Source organism: Mobula hypostoma, chromosome 1 (genome assembly GCF_963921235.1).
Source record: "Mobula hypostoma chromosome 1, sMobHyp1.1, whole genome shotgun sequence".
NCBI lineage: Eukaryota > Metazoa > Chordata > Chondrichthyes > Myliobatiformes > Myliobatidae > Mobula > Mobula hypostoma.
This window is the reverse complement of record NC_086097.1, coordinates 94,180,580-94,203,402: the sequence shown is the minus strand read 5'-3', so window position 1 is coordinate 94,203,402 and position 22,823 is coordinate 94,180,580. Positions and strand designations below refer to the sequence as shown.

Below are 22,823 nucleotides of genomic sequence, written 5' to 3'. Positions count from 1 at the left end.
CCTGAATTGATTATCATCCACCTCCACAGGTAAAGTACAGAAAAGATACAGTAACCGAGGAAGGATATTCATTTTTATAGTATTTATCCTTGAATTTAAACTTAAAAAGGGGATAAGATTCCATCTATGCATATCTGCTTTTATCTCTGAGATTAATGGCCCATAATTTACCCGTGACAGCATTGAAAGATCCTTCAGCAGGGTTATTCCTAAATATTTTAATGATTTAGCTTCCTACTTAAGATCATATGTATTCTGCAATTTTTTGGATGGTGTATAATTTAGGGACATAACCTGAGTTTTCTTTACATTTATTTTATAACCTGATATTCTCCCAAAGTCATCCAACAGTGTAAACAATCCTATAAATGATTTTCCTGGTTCACTCAGATAGACCAAAACATCATCTGCGAATAACGCCACTTTCTGTTCAATCCCTGCCACCTTGATACCTTTTACGATTTCGCTCTGTCTTATTAGTTGGGCAAGTGGTTCAATATATAGCGCAAAAAGAAGAGGAGAAATTGGGCATCCTTGTCTACTGCCTCTCTCTAAAATAAAGGAGTCAGAGAGGTCCCCATTTATCTTAATTTGAGCTGTAGGGCTGTCATATAGAGTCTGAATCACTTTAATAAACTTTTCTTGAAAGTCGAATCTTCCAAACACTCTGTATAGGAATACCCAACTAACTGAATCAAAAGCTTTCTCAGCGTCTAATCCTACCATTGTCTCTGTCTCGTTCTTATTAACCTGTTCTAATATGTGTAGAGTTCTCCTTATGTTGTCCTGTGTTTGTCTTTGTTGAATAAATCCAGTCTGGTCTAAATGGATGAGGCCAGGTAAGAGTTTTTCCAATCTGCATGCTAATATAGATGTATATAGTTTGTAATCTAAATTAAGAACACTAATTGGCCGATAATTGCCACATTCTAATTTATCTTTACCCTCTTTAGGAATAATTGAAACAATCGCTTCTCTCCATGAAGGTGGAGTTTCTCTTCTCTGTAAAATCCAATTAAAGGTGTTAAGTAGTAATGGGGCTAACTGTGACTTCAGCAATTTGTACCACTCTGAGGTAAACCCATCAGAACCCGGGGACTTTCCAGCCTTTAACCTAGAGATGGCCACGTTCAGTTCTTTGGCAGTTACTGGTTCTAATAAACTTTCAGTTTGTAAATCTGTAAGTTTAGGTAGATCTAAAGAATTCAATAAATTTATCTATATAGGGCTCATTGGGGGCCCGGGGTTGGGAATACAGCTCTCGATAATATGTTTCAAAACTCTCTTGAATTTTCCCTATTGTACTCTCCACAAGCTTTGTCTTTGGATTCTTTATTTTATGAATTGTATTGTCTGCTTGTTGTTTTCGTAACTTATATGCTAGTAAACTAGCTGATTTACCTCCTACTTCATAATTCTTTTGTCTCAGGTAAAGAAAATTTCTTTGAGTTTCCAATGTATAAATATCGTCAATTTCACTTTGCAATTTCCTAATTTCCTGTTTTCGATTTGAATTACTTTTGTTGCTATCTACAACTTGAAGTTGTTTTAATTTTCCTTGAAGGTCTGCTAATTTTTGTGTATTGATTTTTTTCATGTGAGTGGTAATGGAAATAATTTTCCCTCTCAGTACAGCTTTCAATGTATCCCATAAGATCACTGGTGATGTTTCTCCCATGTCATTAAGGTCTAGGTATTCTTTGATTTCTCCCCTTAATCTCTCCATTATTTTCGGGTTATTGAGTATATGTGAATTTAACCTCCGTAGTGTTTTCCTCATTTTCCTTTCCAGGATTAGAGACATAGAGACTGGGCTATGATCTGACAGATCAATTGTTGCAATATTACAGTTTTTTATCCTGAGTCTATCTGTATTAAATATAAAGAAATAGTCTATCCTTGAATAGGCTGAATGAGGGAAAGAGTAATGTGTATAATCTTTACTAGTGGGGTGTAATTCCCTCCAGACATCTATAATTCCCAACTCCTCCATCAATGAATTCACTTTCCGAGTCAGAGGTTTATTCTGAGTAACGATTCTTGAAGAAGCTAATATAGGATTTAATCTAATATTAAAATCCCCTCCACAAATTACTACCCCTTGAAAACTGACCATTAGGTCAAAAATGTGTCTATAAAATGACCATTCACTACCTGGAGGAGCATAAACATTCAGCAATGTTATTTCTGTACCTTCCATTCTTCCTGTAATTTTTACAAATCTTCCATCTTTGTCTTGAGTCTCTGAAATATGTTCATAATTAAGAGTACTTGATATTAAAGTAGCTACCCCTCTTTTGTGGCTCAATTTATATGATGAATAAAATACATGCTTAAAGCCCATTCTTTTTAATTTTCCATGTTCAGATTGGCTCATATGTGTTTCCTGGAGGAAAGCTATTTGTGCCCTCTACTTTTTCAATTTAGACATAATCTTATTTCTTTTAATTGGATTCAAAACCCCATTAACATTATAGGAAATTATTTTTACCAATTCAATTTGCATTTTTCTCTAGTAGAAAAAAAAAACTCTCCTTTTCTAAACCAACAGTAAGCAATCCCTTCTCAACAGTAAACCAAAACATATAACCATACCCTAGACATTTTTGAACGTATAACATTTGAAAATTTTTCCCGACTTCCCACAGTAAGGCCTGAGCACCGACCCGCTTCAGTTCAGAGGGATAACCTCTATCTTCACCCTGTGTTAGAGGGCCCTCAGCAGTTTGAATAATCATAGAGAATTTTCTCCTATTTATGTCTCAACCATATTGTTATCATTCAAGTTATTCCATCTAGTTTATTTTCAGATACCGTCTTTCATTTTACCTTTAAGTCCAAATTGCTCTTTTCAGTCATTTCTCTTAATTAATCTGTATTCTCTGTATATTCGCGTCTGAATATTTGCAGCTTTTCCTTGTAGTTTGACACTCTGGGTCGTGTGGAGCGTCCTCGCCACACTGGCTGCCACAACTTCTGCTGAATCCTCTCCAGTAGCGACTCCGGTTGGGTGATAACTTTAATAGGTAGTCCCCGGTCCGCCAGGTCCAACGTTGCCTCCTCCGCTGTAGCGTAAGTTTTTGTCCCTTCGTCATAAAAGCCTCTCAGCCGAGCTGGATACGGGGTCTGAAATCTGATGTTGTTTTCCTTCAGGACCCTCCGTGTTTCCACATATTCCTTCCCTCTGGCAAGAATCCCCGGTGCGTAATCATGGCCTAAACTGATTTTACAGTTGATCCACATGAAACCTTTCTTTTGCCATGCCCACTTAAGCACCTCTTCCTTCGTCTGTAACTGAGAAATCTGATCAGAATCGATCTGGGCTGGACGCCTGCCGGAGGCTGCGGTGCCAATGCACGGTGAGCCCTTTCTATCTGTAGGTCTTTTGCGGCCAGTATATCAAGGTTCTCTCTAAGCAGCTTCTCCATGAAGGGAATCATCAATCCGGGTTTACCTTCAGGAACTCCGTAGATCCTCACATTTTCCCTTCTTGAGCGGCCTTCTTGATCTATTAGTTTCCACTGGAGTTGCTCTTGTAGCTTTAGTATTTCTGCTATCACTTCCTCTGTATTTTGTAGCTTCTCTTCAATTCCTACAGTCCTCGCTTCGGCTTCATCTATCCGCGAGTTAGTTTTTACTATTTCTCCTTTAATATCTTCCAGCTGTTTGCTGTTATCTTGTCGGAACTCGTGAATCTCTCTGAGAATCAAAGACAGAGTCACCGATTCCCCCTCATTCTCTCCGTCCTGGCTTGCCGTGGGGGAGCTAGGCCCGTCGCCTTGCTGCGTCTCTTTACGTTTATCAGCCTTCGGAGCGGACTTTTTAATCTTGTTCTTAGACATCATCCTTGCCCCTTTTATTAATATAGTTATACAATATTAAGTATTCGTCTAAATTCCATTTTGGGGCAGTTTACCTTCTTTTTGGCCGAGAGACCTTTTCCTTACGCCGCCATTCCCTTGATGACCCGGAAGTCCTCGGTCGCACTTTTATTTTTAAAATTTTAACTTTAACATCAATAGTGCACGTGTCCCTCAATTTAAGTCTATCTGATTGACAATTGCCTACTTTAAAGTCTTTGAGTCTTTATGCCTTTGATTTCTGAAGCTATTTTTAACGAGTGTACAATGATTAATGCCTTATCCGCATGGGCGGGATTGCTCTGCACCAGATTACCTCCATGTGCTTCCTACAGTCTTAGAGCCTGAAAGTCGTACAGCATTGAAAAAGCCCCTGTAGCCAGACACACCCAGGCCAACATTTTGTCCATTTGCCTCCATTAGGACCATATCCTTTTAAGCCTTGCCCACTGAAATGTCTCTCCAAATGATCGTATCCAATACCACCACCTCCTCAGGCAGCACTTTCCAGCTGTCAAACACCCTGTCTGTAAAAAAAAAGTAATTACCCCTCAAATCCTCTTTCAGATCACAGCCAATACGGGGCTTTTGAAAGATAGACAACAGGAAGAAGATATCACTGCTCTTCTCTGATTGGGACTGGAAGCACTGCTCTAGAATTTTCTGCCGCAGGATGAGGCCTGCAGTCACTATTTCTAACTCAGATGTTCTGCCCCCTGAGCCACAACTGCCAGGGGCAACCACTTGCCCCTTACATCCTACCCCCGCAGTGTGGTGCAGCCACAGTGGCCCAGGTTCAGGTGCTGCCCGTGTGGAACCCGCATCTTCTCCCGGTGACCCTGCTGGCTTCCTACCAGGGGCTCCCGTTTCCACCCACACACCAAAGATACGCGGGTTGGAAGATTAATTACCCCCTTGTGAGAAGGCAAGTGGGAGAATTCGGTGCTCTGATTTCCTCACACACACTAGAATATGTGGGTTGTAGATTCATTACCGCCCCCCCCCCTACTATTTTTCCCTTGTGAGAAGGTGAGTGGGAGAAGCCGGTGCTCTGGTTTCCACCCACACACCAAAGTTACGTGGGTTGGCAGGTTAACCACCCTCAGTTAATTTTCCCTGGTGAGAAGGCGAGCGGGAGAACGTGGGAGAGTCGATGAGAACGTGTGGAGAGTAAACTGGGATTCGTACAGTCGGGTGTTAAGGTCCAGCATAGGCTCAGTGGGCAGAATGGCCTTTTCCCATGCTGTACAACTCCATATCTCCACCTCGCCTGAACAAACTACATGCAGACAGAGTAGAGCTGCAATCACCTAAAAATACACAAGCTAGGACAGATTCTTAAGGTGCACGTTAATTTAAATACCCAAAAGAAATAACACAATATAACTCCTCTACCCAATAAAGTGGCCACTGAGTGTATGTGTAGTGTATTTAATATTTCAGTGATATTGTAAATATATTATTTGATTAAACATTCTTTCTTGGCATTACGGGTTATATGTATGAAGTATGTGAATGGCATACGTCACTACTCCACCGCGTCGTAAGTGAGTGCCTCACTAAAGTGAAGTGAAGCAGACGTGATTTCTCAGCCTTGCGTGTTCCAATTCATTTCTGGAGTTACAAAACATAGCAGTTTGTTTGTGGTCTTCCGATGCTGTAGCCCGTCCACTTCAAGGTTCAACGTGTATATGTTCAGAGATACTCGTCTGCACACCACTGTTGTAACGCATGGTTGTTTGAGTTACTGTCACCTTCCTGTCAGCATGAACCAGTTGGGCCACTCTCTTCTCATTAACTAGGTGTTTTTGCCCACAGAATTCCCTCTCACAGGATTTTTTTTTGTTTTGCGCACCATTCTCTGTAAACTTTAGAGACTGTTGTGCATGCAAATCCCAGGTCAGCAGATTCTGAGATACGCAAACCACCCTGTCTGGCACCAACAATCATTCCATACTTAAAGTCACTTAGATCACATTTCTTCCCCATTCTGATGTTTGGTTTGAACAACAACTAGAACTCTAGACCATGTCTGCGTGTTTTTATGCATTGAGTTGCTGCCACTTGATTGGCTGATTCGATATTTGCATTAACAAGTGGGTGTACAGGTGCACCTAATAAAGTGGCCACTGAGTGTTGTTGTCCAAAATTCATTTTTCATGTCATCTGGGGTATCTGCTCACTACGGGGCTGCTGAGCACTGAAATCCAGCCTAAGGCAGTATAAAGCCCTTGGATTTCCCTGCCCATGCAAACTCTCCTGGACTGACATGGGAGTGCTCCAGGAATAGGGCCCCTGCTATGAGCACACACCCAGGACAAAAGGCCTTGTTTGATCACTTGGTTTTGTAGAATGGAAAAGCTCTTTTGATAGACCATGTTTGAATGACTCACTTCAACCCAGCGTGGGCATCAGGAGGTAGACATCTCAGAAAATCAATGAGGGGGACGTGAGAGCAACATGATTGCCGAATGTCATGTGACATAGCCCTGTCCACCCAGAGTCGGTGGTACAGCATGCCCCTTTAAGTGGGTTTAGCACCTAAATACCAGATGGCACTGTTTTCTGTCTGCTCACCTTTACCATTTTCCCTCTGCACCCTTACCCCTGGCTTACTCACCAATAATCTTAATGATGTTCGGGTGGTCGAATTCCTTCATGCAGGCTGCCTCTCGCAAGAACTCCTCGTTGTCTCCAGGTACACAGATTTCAGCTGCATGGGAGAGGGAGAAAGGAGTAGATATGAATCATCCATCTTTTCCAGCCTGCTCCACCCTTCAGCTAGGTTATGGTTGGCTCCCATTCAATGTCCTCTGCCACCTTGGTTTACCATCCCTCCATATCCTTGTTGTCAGTAAAACTAAAGAGGTGATTGTTGACTTAAATGAGAGAAGGAGAGTGAATATGCACCAGTCAACACTGAGGAATGCAGTGGAAAGGGTCAGAGCTTTTAGTTCCTTTCTTTAACATATTGGATGACTTGTACTTTGCACGGCACATAGATGCAATCACAGGAAGGTACACAAGCATCTTTATTTTCTTGGGAAATTCAGGAGGTTTGGCATGTCTAGCAAATGCTCTAGAAAACCTCCACAGATTTGTTGCTGGAAGTACTGTGGCTGGTTGCATCTTAGCTTGGTATGGCAATAGGAACATGCAGGAACAAAGGAAGCCACAGAGAATTGTGGACTCAGTCCGATACATCATGGGCATGATGACTCCCAAACATCAGTAGAACCTACATAAGATGTTGCCTCAAGGAGGAAATATTCATCATCAAAAATTGCAACCATCCAGACCATGCCATCTTCTCATCAATAACCATCATCAAAAATCCCAATCATCCAGACCATGCCATCTTCTCATCAATAACCATCATCAAAAATCCCAATCATCCAGACCATGCCATCTTCTCATCAATAACCATCATCAAAAATCGCAACCATCCAGACCATGCCATCTTCTCATCAATAACCATCATCAAAAATCCCAATCATCCAGACCATGCCATCTTCTCATCAATAACCATCATCAAAAATCCCAATCATCCAGACCATGCCATCTTCTCATCAATAACCATCATCAAAAATCCCAATCATCCAGACCATGCCATCTTCTCATCAATAACCATCATCAAAAATCGCAACCATCCAGACCATGCCATCTTCTCATCAATAACCATCATCAAAAATCCCAATCATCCAGACCATGCCATCTTCTCATCAATAACCATCATCAAAAATCCCAATCATCCAGACCATGCCATCTTCTCATCAATAACCATCATCAAAAATCGCAACCATCCAGACCATGCCATCTTCTCATCAATAACCATCATCAAAAATCCCAATCATCCAGACCATGCCATCTTCTGAGATCTACCATTAGACAGGAGGTACAGAAAACTGATTTTCCACACCAAGAACAGCTACTTCCTTTCAACCACTCATTTTTCAAACCAGCCTGCACGATCTGAATCACACTGCTGAAGGAAATGCAGTCAGTGGAGGAATTAGTGACCACCAGCGAGGGTAAGAGAGAGGGGGAGGGAGGTAGTCAGGGAGGCCTCAGAGGACATCTCAGTCTAAAGCTGATTTCCCATTTTGGAAACTTCAGAGCACTATGGACCAGCTTTTGCACTACCCTACACTTCTCTCTAATTGTGCATTTTTTGCACTAATGTTTTATTTTACAATTTTTGTGTCGCTGTCCTGTGTAACTTATGTACAACTTTGTCCTGCAGTCTCTATCTGCATGTTGCTTAAAGCGAGATTTTCCATTGTCCTTGTACTTCAGTGTACATGTGCCAAAACAATAAGCTTGACTTAATTTGAAAATGGTGCAGGTCAATGTTCTTCTGAGGTGTGGAGACAAAGTCAAGATCATGATATGGTGAGTGGCTCAGGTGTGTAGCAAAAGGGAGCACAAGTCCAAAGGCAATAGTGATAAGCAGCTCAGTAGTGAGCTGACTAAACCGATGATTCACTCGCCGTCAATGTGAGTCGCAGGTGGTGGGTTGTCTCACTGGATGTCACAGAATGAGGTGCAGAGCATTCTCAGTAGGGTTACACAAACAGCCAGAGGGGTGGTTCGTATTAGGTGAAATGAGGGACCAGGTGCTGTCATGTGAATGTAGGGAGCTAAAATTCAAAGGAAATTTATTATCAAAGTACATATATGTCACCATATTAAACCCTGAGTTTCTTGTGGACTCCTGTACCTTCTTCCTGATGACAATAAATCCAATAACCATAATAAAATTAATGAAAGACCGCACCCAACAGGGCGAACAACCAGTGTGCAAAGGACAGCAAACTGTACAAATACAGTAAGAAAAAAAAGAAACAATAATAATAAATAAACAATGAATATAAAGAATAAGAAATGAAGAGTCCTTGAAATTGAGTCCATAGGTTGCAGGTGAAGCTGGGTGAAGTTATCCACTTTGGTTCAAGAGTCTGATGGTTGGGGGCAGTAACCTTTCCTGAACCTGGTGGTGTGAGTTTTGAGGCTCTTGTACCTTCTTCCTGATGGCAGCAGCGACAAGAGAGCATGTCCTGTGTTGGGGTTTCTTCTTTCCTGCAACAAAGCTATGTGTAAATGTGGGGGAGAGGGAGGAGGGGCTTTACTCATGATGGACTGGGCCATATCCACTACTTTTTGTAGTATTTTCCAGTCAATGGCATTGGTGTTTCCATACCAGGCTGTGATGCAACCAGTCAATATACTCTCTGTTGTGTGTTTAATATTTAAGTAACATTGTAAATATATTGTTTGATTAAGCATTCTTGTTTGTTTAAATGATTCATTATGGACCAGTGGTGTTCCACAGAGATCTATCCTAGGACCCCTCCCCTTTGTGATTCTTATAGATGACCTGGATGAGGAAGTAGAAGGGTGGGTTAGTAAGTTTGCTGATGACACAAAGGTTGAGAGCGTTGTGGATAGTCTGGAGGGTCAAAGGTTACAGCAAAACTGGGCTGAGAAGTGGCTGACGGAGTTCAACCCAGATAAGCGTGAAGTGGTTCATTTTGGAAGGTCAAATTTGAAGGCAGAATATAATATTATTGGTAAGACTCTTGTCAGTGTGGAGGATCAGAGAGATCTTGGGGTTCGTGTCCATAGGACACACTCAAAGCTGCTGTGCAGATTGACAATGTTGTTAGAGGGCGTATGGTGTGTTGGCCTTCATCAGCCGTGGGACTGAGTTCAAGTGCCGGGAGGTAATGTTACAGCTATATAAGACCTTGGTCAGACCCCACTTGGAGTACTGTGTTCACTTCTGGTCACCTCACTGGAGGAAGGATGTGGAAACTATAGGGAGGGTGCAGAGGAGATTTACAAAGATGTTACCTGGATTGGAGAGTGTGTCTTATGAAAATAGGTTGAGTGAACTTGGCCTTTTCTCCTTGGAGCGATGGAAGATGAGAGGTGACCCGATAGAGGTGTACAAGATAGTGAGAGGCATTGATCGTGTGGATAGACAGAGGCTTTTCTTCCAGGGCTGAAATGGCTGACATGAGAGGGCACAGTTTCAAGGTGCTTGCAAGTAGGTCCAGAGGGGTGTCAGGGGTAAGTTCTTCACATGGAGAGTGGTGGGTGCATGGAATGCACTGCTGGTGATGGTGCTGAAGATGGATACAGTAGGGTCTTTTATGAGACACTTAGATAGGTACGTGGAGCTTAGAAAAATAGAGGGCTAGGCAGTAGGGAAATTTTGGGCAGTTTCTAGAGTAGGTTATATGGTCGACACAACACTGTGGGCTGACGAGCCTGTAATGTGCTGTAGGTTTCTATGCTCTATATTCTATGATTATGTGTAAAAATAAGTGAATTGCATATGTCACAATGCTACCACACCTCCATTAAAGTAAAAACTGAAGTTAGATTTGCTTTCTCCGCTCTCTTGTCTTTTATTTAATTAGTTTAATGTTTTGGAGTTACAAAACCTAACAGCGGTAACAAGGTATTTTTAAAACGAATCCAAGACCTGTTGAAGTGCAGCAAGAGATTGATGTGTTTGATTCCACAACAGATAACTGGATTTTATATATTGAATGGACTGTGTAGTGTTTTAAAGCAAATGAAATAGCTAATGAGAACCAAGTACCAATTTTGCTGAGTGCATTGGGTTTAAATGCATATAATTTGCTTAGGAGTTTGACAGCTCCAACCAACCAAACCAGCTGAAATGAGCTTTGCTGGTATTGTGAAAGTAATGCAGGAACATTTAGAATCAAAACTATTACTGATTGCGGAACGCTTTAGGTTTCATAAGTGGAATCAAAAAGAAGGGGAGTCCATTTCAGCATACATGGATGAATTGAACAAGTTGTCTGAGCATTATCAGTTAAATGATGGGCTTAATGATCCACTGAGAGATCATTTAGTTTGTGGAATCTTACAAGAAAGCATTTAAAAACAGCTGACAGAGATGCAATTAAGTTGCAGTTAGGAATGAAAGTCAGCGTGAACAAAACTCATACATCTAGATGGAGGCTTACCTGACAGAACAAATTGTGTTATTGTTGTAGCTGAGGCTCATATACACCAGACCAATGCAGGTTTAAAGGCTAAACTTGCAGAAAATGTAACAAACTAGGATACAAAGAGCACGTCAGGCAGACAAAATTAAATGGACTGCACAGGGAAGAGAAAAATCTAAAAAGTCAGGTTGCAGTAATCTGCATGCTGTTGATGAAAACTCTAACAGCGATGAGAGTGACACAGGGCTGGGTAGCTTCGAGATTTACAATGTGGAAACTAACATTAGACAAGCAATATGGCTTACAGCAGTAGTGAATGGCAAATTGATTAAAATGGAATTGGACACTGGCTTGGCTGCTTCAGTCATTCCACAAAATGAGTTTGACTGGCATTTCAAAGATAGTGAACTGAAGCCTGAAGCCTGAAGAACAAACTGGAGAAAACCTAACTCCTGAGGGAATGACATTCATAACAGTGAAACACAACAATCAACAAGCCAATTTGGGCTTGTATGTGGCAAAAACAGAAGGACCAGCATTATGGGTTGTGATTGGCTGAGACAACTACAAAGTGATTGGGAGATCCATTCACCAATTGCATGCCACATCCCCTGCAATGAAGCCATCTGAAAGCAAATGAAGAGAGGTACTGAGTGATACCACAACTGTCTCCATGCTGTATGCATAAACTATTTACCCAACAGAGGGCAAACAGGTGTTGGTGCCAACCTCTGTGCCTCTGGTTGGCACGGAAGGACCATGCTACTCAGAGGAAGCGGGAAAGCAACGAAAGCAGTGGTCCAACTGCAAAAGTTTTGTAGGCAACATATCTGAGAAAGCTTTTAATATGTTAATCAGGCAGCTACTTGCAATATGTGGCTTGGTTTTAAACTGGAAGAGAGGTCAAGGACCTTCAGGAAAGTTGCAAGCATTCAGCTTTTGTGAATACAAAGAACCACAATCGACTCTGTGTGCATTAAGGTTATTGCATGAACTTCAAGTGAGAGACAAAAAGCTGCTTGTCAAAGTAGATGCAAAGACCAAAGCCCAGCTGGATAAATGGAAGACCAAAATGAAAGGAGTCAACGGAGATACAAAAACAGAGGATTCGTCAGATGATGTTGTGCATGAGAAAACCAAGAGGAGAGATCAGATTGTAAAAGGAGAAGGATTAGTAAGAGAATGTTCTAGTGAACTAAATGCACCTTCTCAAGATCAAGATGAACAAACTAGAAGAAAAAGGAAGGAGAAGAAAGGTGTCCTGAGCTGTCAGGATCACTTTCTGCAGTCTCAGAGTCAACTCCTACAACCACCACGGAGGAGGCCCCACTGCCTCTGATTGTTTCATAGTCCCAAGTCTCTCCTGCCAAGCAGAGTGACCTTTCCTTGTCAGGAAGGAATAAGAATATCCCACAGGAATAAGAAATCCTCCACAGCAATTAAATCTTTAGGTCTGAATGGGACAATTTAAAACTTACTATGCTGTGGATGTCTATATAGTAATTATATTATATAGTATGCTGTGTATATAGTTGAGATACATTCTATATTGAGTTGGAGTTTATAGCAAAGCAGAGAGGAGTGTTGTGTACTTAATACTTCAGTAATATTTGAGTAATCTTGTAAACATATTGTTTGATTAAGTATTCTTGTTCATTTCAATAATTCATTATGGTTTATATGTAAAAATAAGTGAATTGCACGCGTCATGATGCTACCACATCATACGTGAATGCCTCGATTCAAGTAAAAACTGAAGTTGGATTTGCATTTCCAGCTCTCTTGTTTTCCTTTTAATTAGTCTAATGTTTTGGAGTTACAAAACATAACATTCTCAACCACGTATTTATAAAAGTTTGGCATATATAGAAGCTTTAGACGTCATGCTGAATATTTGCAGTCTGAAGGAAGTAGAGGCACTGCTGTGCTTTCTTCGTAATTGCACTTTATGTGCTGGGCCCGGGTCACGTCCTCTGAAAGGATAACACAGATAACTAGATCACAGATTAAAAAAGAATAATCTCAAAGGCTGTAATCACAATGGGTCCTTCACGTGAACCACAAACAGTCCAACATGTTTGTTCAGGAAGAGGGTTTTGCCAGTGTTTGGGAAGGTTTAAGTTAGTTTGAAAGGAGAAGGGACACAGAGTTAGAATACAGACAAAATTAGAGGTAAAACTAACTCAATCCAGTGGGTACCTAGATGATAAGAATATGACAGGAATGCAAGGCTGGACTGCATCTATTTTAAAACAAGGAGTCTGACAAATAAGGCCGAGGATCTGAGATTAGCATAGATTAGCACGTGGGACTATAATGTTGCTTCTATCATGGAGAGATGTTTGAAATTTGGTCATGACTATTAACTCAATATTACAGGGAATGGAGCTTTCAGGTTTAGCAGAGGGGAGGGGATGTAAACAAGGAGGTGGAATTGCAATATTAAAGAGTCCATTACTGCAAGAAGTTCTTCATATTGGTGGAGCTTGGTGGGCAATCATTTTGTTGGGGATATACCATAGGAATCGTGGCAGTAGGGCGAAGAAAAAAGAAAGATATGTAGGCAAACCACAGAATGATGTAAAAATAATAGGATAATTGTAGTGGGGGATTTCAGCTTCCCCATATTAACAGGGATTATATGGAGTGGGCAGTTCCTAAAGTGTGTCCAGTAGAGCTTCCTGAGCTGATATGGGGGAGTACTGGACATAATCAGTGGGAGACATTTTGGAGATAGTGACCATAACTCAAAGTTTCAAGGCAATTATGGAGAAAGACAAAGATGGCCCAGAACACTAAGGTCCAAAATTGGGGAAAGACCAAATTTAATATGATGATACAGCAGCTAGCAAAAGTGAACTGGGGCAGTTACTTCTAGGCAAGTCTACAAGCAATCGGCGAGAAGCACTCAAAAGTGAAATGCTGAAAGTTCAGGACCTTAAAGATGAAAGGAAAGGCCAACAATGCCAAGGAATATTCATGTCAGGTTAAAGGTAAGGGAAGCTTGCATAGGACAGTAGTAGGGATCTGCGAACAGGAGGGGCTGTACTGGAGGATGCAAAGTGAAAGGGGGTGAATTTAATAAGAAATAGCAAAGGGGGTGTGAATTTACATGAGTGGGAAAGATTAAAGGAAATCTCAAAGTGTTTTATAAGTAAAAGAGTAGACCCATTAGGGATCAAAGGGACAATCAGTGCATGGAGCCAGAAGCCTTAGATGAGATCTCAAATGAATAATTCCCCACTGTCTTCACTATGAAGGATCTCTTTGTAGCTGGAGACATATTTTAAACTGCTCTGGGAGGCAAGAGAGGAAATGGTGGGGACATTTGACAAAAAATTTCAGCTCTCTGAATCCTGCTGGAGGGGAATGTGATGTGACAATCCTGCTGGAGGGGAATGGGATGTGAGAATCCTGCTAGAGGGAATGACATGTGAGTTCCTCTAGAGGGAATGGGATGTGAGAATTTTGCTAGAGGGGAATGGGATGTGAGAATGCTACTAGAAGGAAATGGGATGTGAGAATCCTGCTGGAGGGGGAATGGGATGTGAGAGTCCTACTGGAGGGGGAATGGGATGTGAGAATCCTGCTGGAAGGGGAATGGGATGTGAGAATCCTGCTGGAGGGGAATGGGATGTGAGAATCCTGCTGGAGGGGGAATGGGATGTGAGAATTCTGCTGGAGGAGAATGGGATGTGAGAATCCTGCTGGAGGGGGAATGGGATGAGAGAATCCTGCTGGAGGAGAATGGGATGTGAGAATCCTGCTGGAAGTGAGAATGAAAGGGGAGAATCCGCCTAGGAGAGAGAATCCAAGGTGAGAATCCTGCTGAAAGGGGGAACGGGAAGTGAGAATCCTACTAGGAGAGAAATGGAGTTGAGATTCCTGGGAGAGAGAGTTAGAGGTGAAAATCCTACTGGCAGGGCGAATGGGATGTGAAACAGAGAAAGCAGCCTCAAAGGGGCCAAATGGCCTCCTCCCATCTCACCTTTGAAGTAAAGTGACATGAGGTGAGGTCTCTCAGTTGGAGCTCACTCACATCCATACAGCTCGAGCAATCGCGTTGTGAGGAGAATCCCTGAGGTCACGCCCCCACGTAAGCCTGATCCCATCGCCCCACTCACTTTTCAGCATTTTCACGGCCAACTTTTGAGTGGACCCATCCTCCATCTTCAAGTACGCCTCCTTCACCGAGCCAAACTCTCCTGGAAATTAAAATGGAACCAATTGTTGGCAAAGCAGAGAATGGTGTCATCGATATTCCCACCGATGGGAGCCTTAGCTGATTTTTCAGGGGGTCTAGGCACACTGAAGTTGGCACAGTGATCTGTACTGGACCACCTACAGGCCCAAGGAGCAGGAAGTTATGCTACAATTGTACCAAACGTTGGTTAGGCCACAGCTGGGCGACTGTGTGCACTTCAGTTTGCCATAGTGCTGGAGAGGGTGCAGTGGAGATTCACTGGGGTTAGAGTGCCTCTTGTGGCTCCAGGCCAAGTCAATGCATTCTGCACCCAGTGCAATGTGGTCACGTTACTTGTAGCCAGTTTCGACCATAAGCAGCAGTAAGATTATATTCAGGTTCTTGGGATAAATATTGGCAAGGGCTGAGGAAATTGCTGTGTCACTATGAATGAGAAATATTTATTTTATTTACAGGAGAGCCCAAACAGTACGTCAAAAACAGCAGAGCACTAGCTGACTGTGCTGTAGTGAGGCAGGATTACTCTGGCAAAAGAGGAGACAATTTAGCCAACGCTGTTTGTCTGCAGTGCCATCCCACCAGTGCTACATTATCTGCTCGAGCCTCTGCAGTGGGACCTGCACACACAACTGTCTGACTCAGAAAGTCCAGCATCTATTGCAAAGCTTTGCTCTTTCCCAGTGCCAACTGCATTAAGGTAAAGCATAGATTTACCGAGCACAGTGCATCATGCAAAGAAGGCAAAGACCAAAGAAAGCAGCTGAACAATATTAAATTTAGATTTAATAAAAACAGATTATGGAAGTCTGAAAGAAAAACAAAAAGTCATGGAAGCACTCAGCAGTCAAGTATCACCAATGGAGAGAGAAACTGGTTTATCATTTCAAAAGAAGGGTTTTCAGTCTGATGTAAATACTCTGTTTCTCCTTCCACAGACGCTTCCTGACCTGCTGAGCATTTTTAGAATATTTTGTTTTGGTTTCACGTTATACTCCACTGCAAGTGAGGGACTGCTCATGTGATTAATATTTTCTTCCAATTACTTGTTAACCAACTAGCTTCTGTGGGCACTGGATGTATAGTCAAGACTGACTTCAGTACCACCATGATGGTGTACCAGCAATTCCTAGTGATTTTACAGTGGGTCTCAGATCAGTCCACTTCCTGGCTTAGCAACTAGCACCGTCCACACCGTTTCACATTGTCCTGTTGTATATTCTGTGTCAGTCAATGTCTTCAAGGAGAAATTAAAGGAAGCATCAGCCGGAGACCTGGGTCTCCTCTCCCACCGACCAATGGATAGCAGTAAAGCAAGAACAGCCACGTACACTCAGGAGGGTAAATGACTATCAGACCTGCTGATTGACTGACCTCTTCCCAGCGTCCGACCCAGTTCAAGGCGCTTCTCGTGGATGAAGATGTCTTCCAGCTTCTGCTTCAAAGCATCACTAATTTCCAAAGTGTCAACTGCATTCAGAGAACAGAGAATTACTGGGTGCAGGGCTGAAGAAGGCAACCTAGCATTGTACCTAACTGGGATGAATGAGGAAGTGCGAAAGGAAGCATTATTTTTGTCTTGTGAACTATGAGTAGTTTTCACAAGCTGATTAACTCAGTAACAAGTTTTAAAAATCCAATTCACTACATTCTATAGTTAGACTCTTCAATAAATCAAAGTTACAATAACCTCAGTGAAACTGGTCACTATATGTGAATGGGTTATTATGGCCTTGAATGTTGTGTAATCTTACTGCACCTTGACCAATCACATTGGCTCCAACAACACCAGGGTCAGTGGCTCTCAAACAGATTAAAATTCCGCAGCACACTGCTTTAACACAATAGCTATTGGCTATTCCAGCTTGTGCTCTTTAACAATATGATTAACAAGGCGAACAGATGGGTTCTGCTTTTTGTATTTCACACAGAGGGAAGCAAAAGTGTGGAACAGGCTGTGACACAGTCAGCGGAGGTGGATCACGTCACCAGTTTTGAGATAGGGGCTGGATTTACATCTCACAAAATGGAAGAGGTACAAAGGATGGATAAAAATTGCAGTCAGAAAGCATGTATATGTGTGTTTAACACACCCACTCCACTGTGCGTGTTCTTTTCACCCAGGCACCAAAATAATCTTTAGGGCCTGATTTACATGCACACTTCCTTAAGAAATAAATGCTAGTTTGATGCCTCCGAAAAAAATTAATTTTGGTTCTCGAGTTCATCTGTGACAAATCCAAGCAACGTGAATCAAAAATTCTTTAGAAGTGAGGAACGAAGAACTGTGGAGCAAAGAGGCTTAGGTGTCGTTAAATCCTAACCTATAGGTCCAAAGTGTAATCAAAGTGGTAATTTATGAAGTAAATATTTTACACAGAGAGTGAAGGGTGCCTGGAATGTGCTGCTAGGGGTGGCGGTGGAAGCCGAAATGATGGCAATATTTGGACAGGAACATGAACAAGTAGGGAGAAGAAGGATATGGACCATGTGCAGGGAGATGGGAGTAGGTGAAATTGGTAATAGGGTTCGCACAGACATTATTGGCCAAAGGGCATCTTCCTGTGTTATTCAATTTTATGTTTTATTTTCTATATTGGAATTAATCTCAAGGGCACTCAGTAACATGAAATAGTTGGCATAAGCTCCCCCTTGAACCTGCTCTACTATTTAAGAAGGGCTTGCTAATCTGATTGTAACCTCAATCCCATATTACTGCCTGGTCCTTCACTTCCCTTGCTTTCCAGGAAACATATTCAAAGATTCCAAACAGTGACCACTGCTTCTACGTTTGTAGATTCACTCACTCATGAAAACATTCTACGCACATTCACTGATTCAAGACCTTTCAGGACTGTGATTTAGAACAATGGAAGTGAAGTGTTTATGGCTTCACAAGTCAATAGGGTGGTTTAGGGTGCTGCACAAAGTATGAGCCCATGGTACTACAGGAATAAAACTATCACAGGCAGGAGATTGGCTGACCGGCAGAAGGCCAAGAGTGGGAATAAAGGGGGCATTTTCTGATTAGCTGCCAGTGACTAGTGATGTTCCTCAGGGTTCAGTGTTGGGTCCCCTACCTTTCATGTTATACGTGAGTGATCTGGATGACAGAATGATGGTTTTGTGGCCAAGTTTGTGGATGATACAGCGAAAGGTGGAGAGGTAGGTACCACTAAGGAAACAGGGAGTCTGCAGAAGTGCTTGGATAGATTAAGAGAATAGGTGAAGAAGTGACAGAGGGAATACAGTGTCTGGAAGTGTATGGTCTTCCACTTTGGGAGAAGAAATAAAGCAGAGGTTGATAGGCTCTCGATTAGTAATGGCATCAAAGGTTACAGGCAGAAGGTAGAAGAATGGGGTTGAGAGGGAAAATAAATTAGACATGATCAAATGGCAGAGCGGACTTGATGAGCTGAACGGCCTAATTCTGTTCCTATGCCTTGCAGTCTCCATAAGGCCACAAGACTGTAAGACATAGGAGCACAATTAGGCCATTCAGCCCATCGAGTCTGCTCCGCCATTCCATGGATCCCACTCAGCCCCATATACCTGCCTTCTCGCCATATCCTTTGATGTGACCGATCAAGAAACTATCAACTCCCGTCTTAAACATACCCACTGACTTGGCCTCCACCGCAGTCTGTGGCAGAGCATTCCAGATTCACCACTATCCAGCTAAAAAGAATTCCTCTTTATCTCTGTTCTAAAGGGTCACCCCTCAATTTTGAGGCTGGAACCTCCAGTTCCCGATACCCCACCATAGGACACATCCTCTCCACATCCACCTAATCCAGTCTTTGCAAAACAACCCCGCCACCCCCCCACATTCTTCTAAATTCCAGTGAGTACAGGCCCAAAGCTGCCAAATGTTCCTCATATGTTAACCCCTTCATTCCCGGAATCATCCTCATAAAGCTCCTCTGGACTCTCTCCAATGACAACACATCCTTTCTGAGAAATGGGACCCAAAACTGTTGACAATACTCCAAACAACAGGAATTCTGCAGATGCTGGAAATTCAAGCAATACACATCAAAGTTGCTGGTGAACGCAGCAGGCCAAGCAGCATCTCTAGGAAGAGGTACAGTCGACATTTCAGGCCGAGACCCTTTGTCAGGACTAACTGAAGGAAGAGCTAGTAAGAGATTTGGAAGTGGGAGGGGGAGGGGGAGATCCAAAATGATAGGAGAAGACAGCAGGGGGAGGGATGGAGCCAAGAGCTGGACAGGTGATTGGCAAAGGGGATATGAGAGGATCATGGGACAGGAGGCCCAGGGAGAAAGACAAAGCGGGGGGGGGGAATAATACTCCAAGTGTGACCTGACTAATGTCTCAATGGCTCAGCATTACATCCTTGCTTTTATATTCTATTTCTCTTAAAATAATGCCAACATTGCATTTGCCTTCTTTACCAAAGACTCAACTTGTAAATTAACCTTCTGGGAGTCTTGCACAAGGACTCCTAAGTCCCTCTGCACCTTTCACGTGTGAACTTTCTCCCCATTTAGATAATAGTCGGCACTATTGTCCCTTTTATCAAAGTGCATTATCATACATTTTCCAACATTGTATTCCATCTAACAACACATATCAAAGAGCTCTTCCTTCAGTTAGCCCTGATGAAGGGTCTCAGCCCAAAACGTCAACTGTACCTCTTCCTAGAGATGCTGCCTGGCCTGCTACGTTCACCAGCAACTTTGATGTGTGTTGCTTGAATTTCCAGCATCTGCAGAATTCCTCATGTTTGTGTTGCATCTGCCATCTTTTTGCCCATTCTTCCAATTTGTCTAAGACCTGCTGCAATTGTATTGCTTCCTCAGTACTCCCCCACCTACCTTCATATCATCCACAAACTTTGCCACAAAGCCATCAATTCCATTATCCAAATTACTGGCAAACGATGGGAAAAGTAGCGGTTCCAACACTGACCCCTGAGAACACCATTAGTCACTGGCAGCCAACCAGAAAAGGCCCCCTTTATTCCCACTCGCTGCCTCCTGCCTGTCAGCCATTCCTCTATCCATGCCAGTATCTTTCCTGTAATGCCATAGGAATTCATCAAGCATCCTCATGTTTGGCACCTTATCAAAATCTTCTGAAAATCCAAGTAAATGACATCCACTGCCTCTCTTTTGTCCACTCTGCTTGTTACTTCCTTGAAGAACTCTAACAGATTTGTCAGGCAATATTTCCTTTTACGGAAGCCATGCTGACTTTGACTTTATTTTGTCATTAGTCTCCAAGTACCTCATAACCTCATCCTTAATAATAGACTCCAACACTTTCCCAACCACTTACGCTAGGTTAAATGGCCTATAATTTCCTTTATTTTGCCTTCCTTCCTTCTTAAAGAGTGGAGTGACATTTGCAATCTTCCAGTCCTCCAGAACTATGCCAGAATCAAGTAATTCTTGAAAGATCATGACCAATGCATCCGTTATCTCTCTCAGGACTCTGGGATGTAGTCCATCTGGTCCAGGTGACTTGCCCACCTTAAGACCTTTGAGTTTGCTGAGCACTTTTCCTTTGTAATAGCAATGGCACTCACTCCTGCTCCCTGACACTCACAGACCTCTGGCACACTGCCAGTGTCTTCCACAGTGAAGACTGATGTAGAGTACCCATTAAGTACATCTGCCATTTCTTTGTCCCCCATGACTACCTCGCCAGCATCATTTTCCAGTGGTCCAGTATCAGCTCCCACCTCCTTTTTACTCTTCATATAACTGAAAAATCTTTTGGTACCCTGCTTTATATTATTGGTAAGTCTGCCCCCATATTTCATCTTTTTCCTTCTTATAACTTTTTTAGTTGTCTTTTATTGGATTTTAAAAGCTTCACAATCATCCACTCACTGTTGCTACCCCCTTATATGCCTTTTCCCTGGCTTTTATGCAGTCTTTAACTTCCCTTGTCAGCCATGGTTGCCTACCCCTGCCATTTGAGAACTTCTTCCTCTGTGGGACGTATCTATCCTGCGCCTTGTTAATTATTCCCAGCAACTTGAGCCATCTCTGCTCTGCTGTCATCCCTGCCAGTATTCTCCTCCAATTCACCTAGGCAAGCTCCTCTCTCATGCCTCTGTAATTCCCTTTATTCCATTGAGTTATGCTTCTCCATTTTAAATTGCAGTAAGAATTCAATCATTTTATGATCATTGAATCCTAAGGGTTCCTTTACATTAAGCTCCCTAATAAAATCTGGGTTATTACACAATACCCAATCTAAGAGAGCCCTTCCCCAAGTAGACTCAAGCACAAGCTGCTCTAAAAAGCCACCTTGTAGACATTCAACTCTCATTGAGTCAGAAAGTTAACTTGCAGCTTTATAAAACTCCGGTTAGGCTGCATCTGAAGTATTACATTCATTTCTAGTCACGGCATTACAGGAAGGATGTGGAGGATTTGAAGAGGATGCAGAAGAGGTTTACCAGGATGCTGTCTGGAATAGAGGGCATGTGGTATAAGGAGAGATTGGACAAACTTGGGTTGTTTTCTCAGGGGCAACAGAGGCCCAGGGGAAACCTAGAATTTTATAAAATCATGAGAGACATAGATAAAGTAGACAGACAACATTTGTTTTCTACTGATTGAAGTATCTAGTATTAGAAAGAATGCATTTAAGGTGAGAAGGAGAAAGTGCACAGGGAAAGTAAGTTTTTTTTTAAACACAGAGACGGGTGGGTTTCTGGAATGCTCCATCGAGAGTAGAGATGGTGGCAGGCACTACAGAGGCATTTAAGAAGCTCTTTGCCACATGACTATGCAGAGAATGGAGGGAGATGGATCATGTGCCGGCAGAAGGGGTGAGGGGTCACAAGCTCAATTAGTTTGGCACAGCATAATGAGCCATAGGGCCTGATCCTGTGCTGTACCATCTGTGTTCTATGTTCTGATTGAACATGCTGGAGAGCTAAAAGTATTACATTATTCAGTGGGGCAGAAATTAAGGAGGACTTTCATCTGGTGGAGAATTCAGAGGCATGGTGAATAATCTTAAAACATTGGCAAGCAATCAGAAAGCACCTTCACCTGGTCTATTGAAAGATGAACCTCTTCTCCAAGGGTTTTAAATGCTAGGCAGTAATTTGAGGTCCTAAGATCAAAATCCATTGATTTACATTACATAAGGAGCTTCAGGATATGGAGGCAAGATAGATAAATGGTCAGAATGAGATCTTTTTAAAAATGAGCTTTATTGGTCAATGTATATTGAAACACACAGTGAGTTGCATTGTTTGCATCAAATCAAATCAGTGAAGACTGAGCTGGGTGGCAGCCTGCAAGGGTCACCACGCTTCTTGCCCCAGTACAGCACGTCCACAACTCATGAACCCTGACCCTGACCGTATGCCTTTGGAGTGTGCAGGAAACTGGAGCACCCAGAGGAAACCCATACGGTCACAAGCAGAACGTACAATCTTTATAACCATATAACAATTACAGCACGGAAACAGGCCATCTCAGCCCTTCTAGTCCGTGCCGAACTCTTACTCTCACCTAGTCCCACCGACCTGCACTTGGCCCATAACCCTCCATTACTTTCCTGTCCATATACCTATCCAATTTTTCTTTAAATGACAATATCGAACCTGCCTCTACCACTTCTACTGGAAGCTCGTTCCACACAGCCACCACTCTCTGAGTTAAGAAGTTCCCCCTCGTGTTACCCCTAAACTTTTGCCCCCTAACTCTCAACTCATGTCCTCTTGTTTGAATCTCCCCCACTCTCAATGGAAAAAGCCTATCCACGTCAACTCTATCTATCCCCCTC

At 42.5% G+C, this 22,823-nt stretch overlaps 1 protein-coding gene across 1 annotated transcript in view; it reads right to left on the bottom strand.

Annotated features, from left to right (window-relative positions):
* The window catches only part of tyro3 (TYRO3 protein tyrosine kinase), a 110,311-nt gene that overhangs the window by 21,817 nt on the left and 65,671 nt on the right, over positions 1 to 22,823 (bottom strand). Inside the window, exons 12-14 of the mRNA XM_063052919.1 lie at positions 16,422 to 16,517; positions 14,971 to 15,051; positions 6,481 to 6,573 (exon numbers count right to left, since the gene is read on the bottom strand). Coding sequence (XP_062908989.1) covers positions 6,481 to 6,573; positions 14,971 to 15,051; positions 16,422 to 16,517 — 270 coding nt within the window. The remainder of the gene's footprint in view (positions 1 to 6,480; positions 6,574 to 14,970; positions 15,052 to 16,421; positions 16,518 to 22,823) is intronic.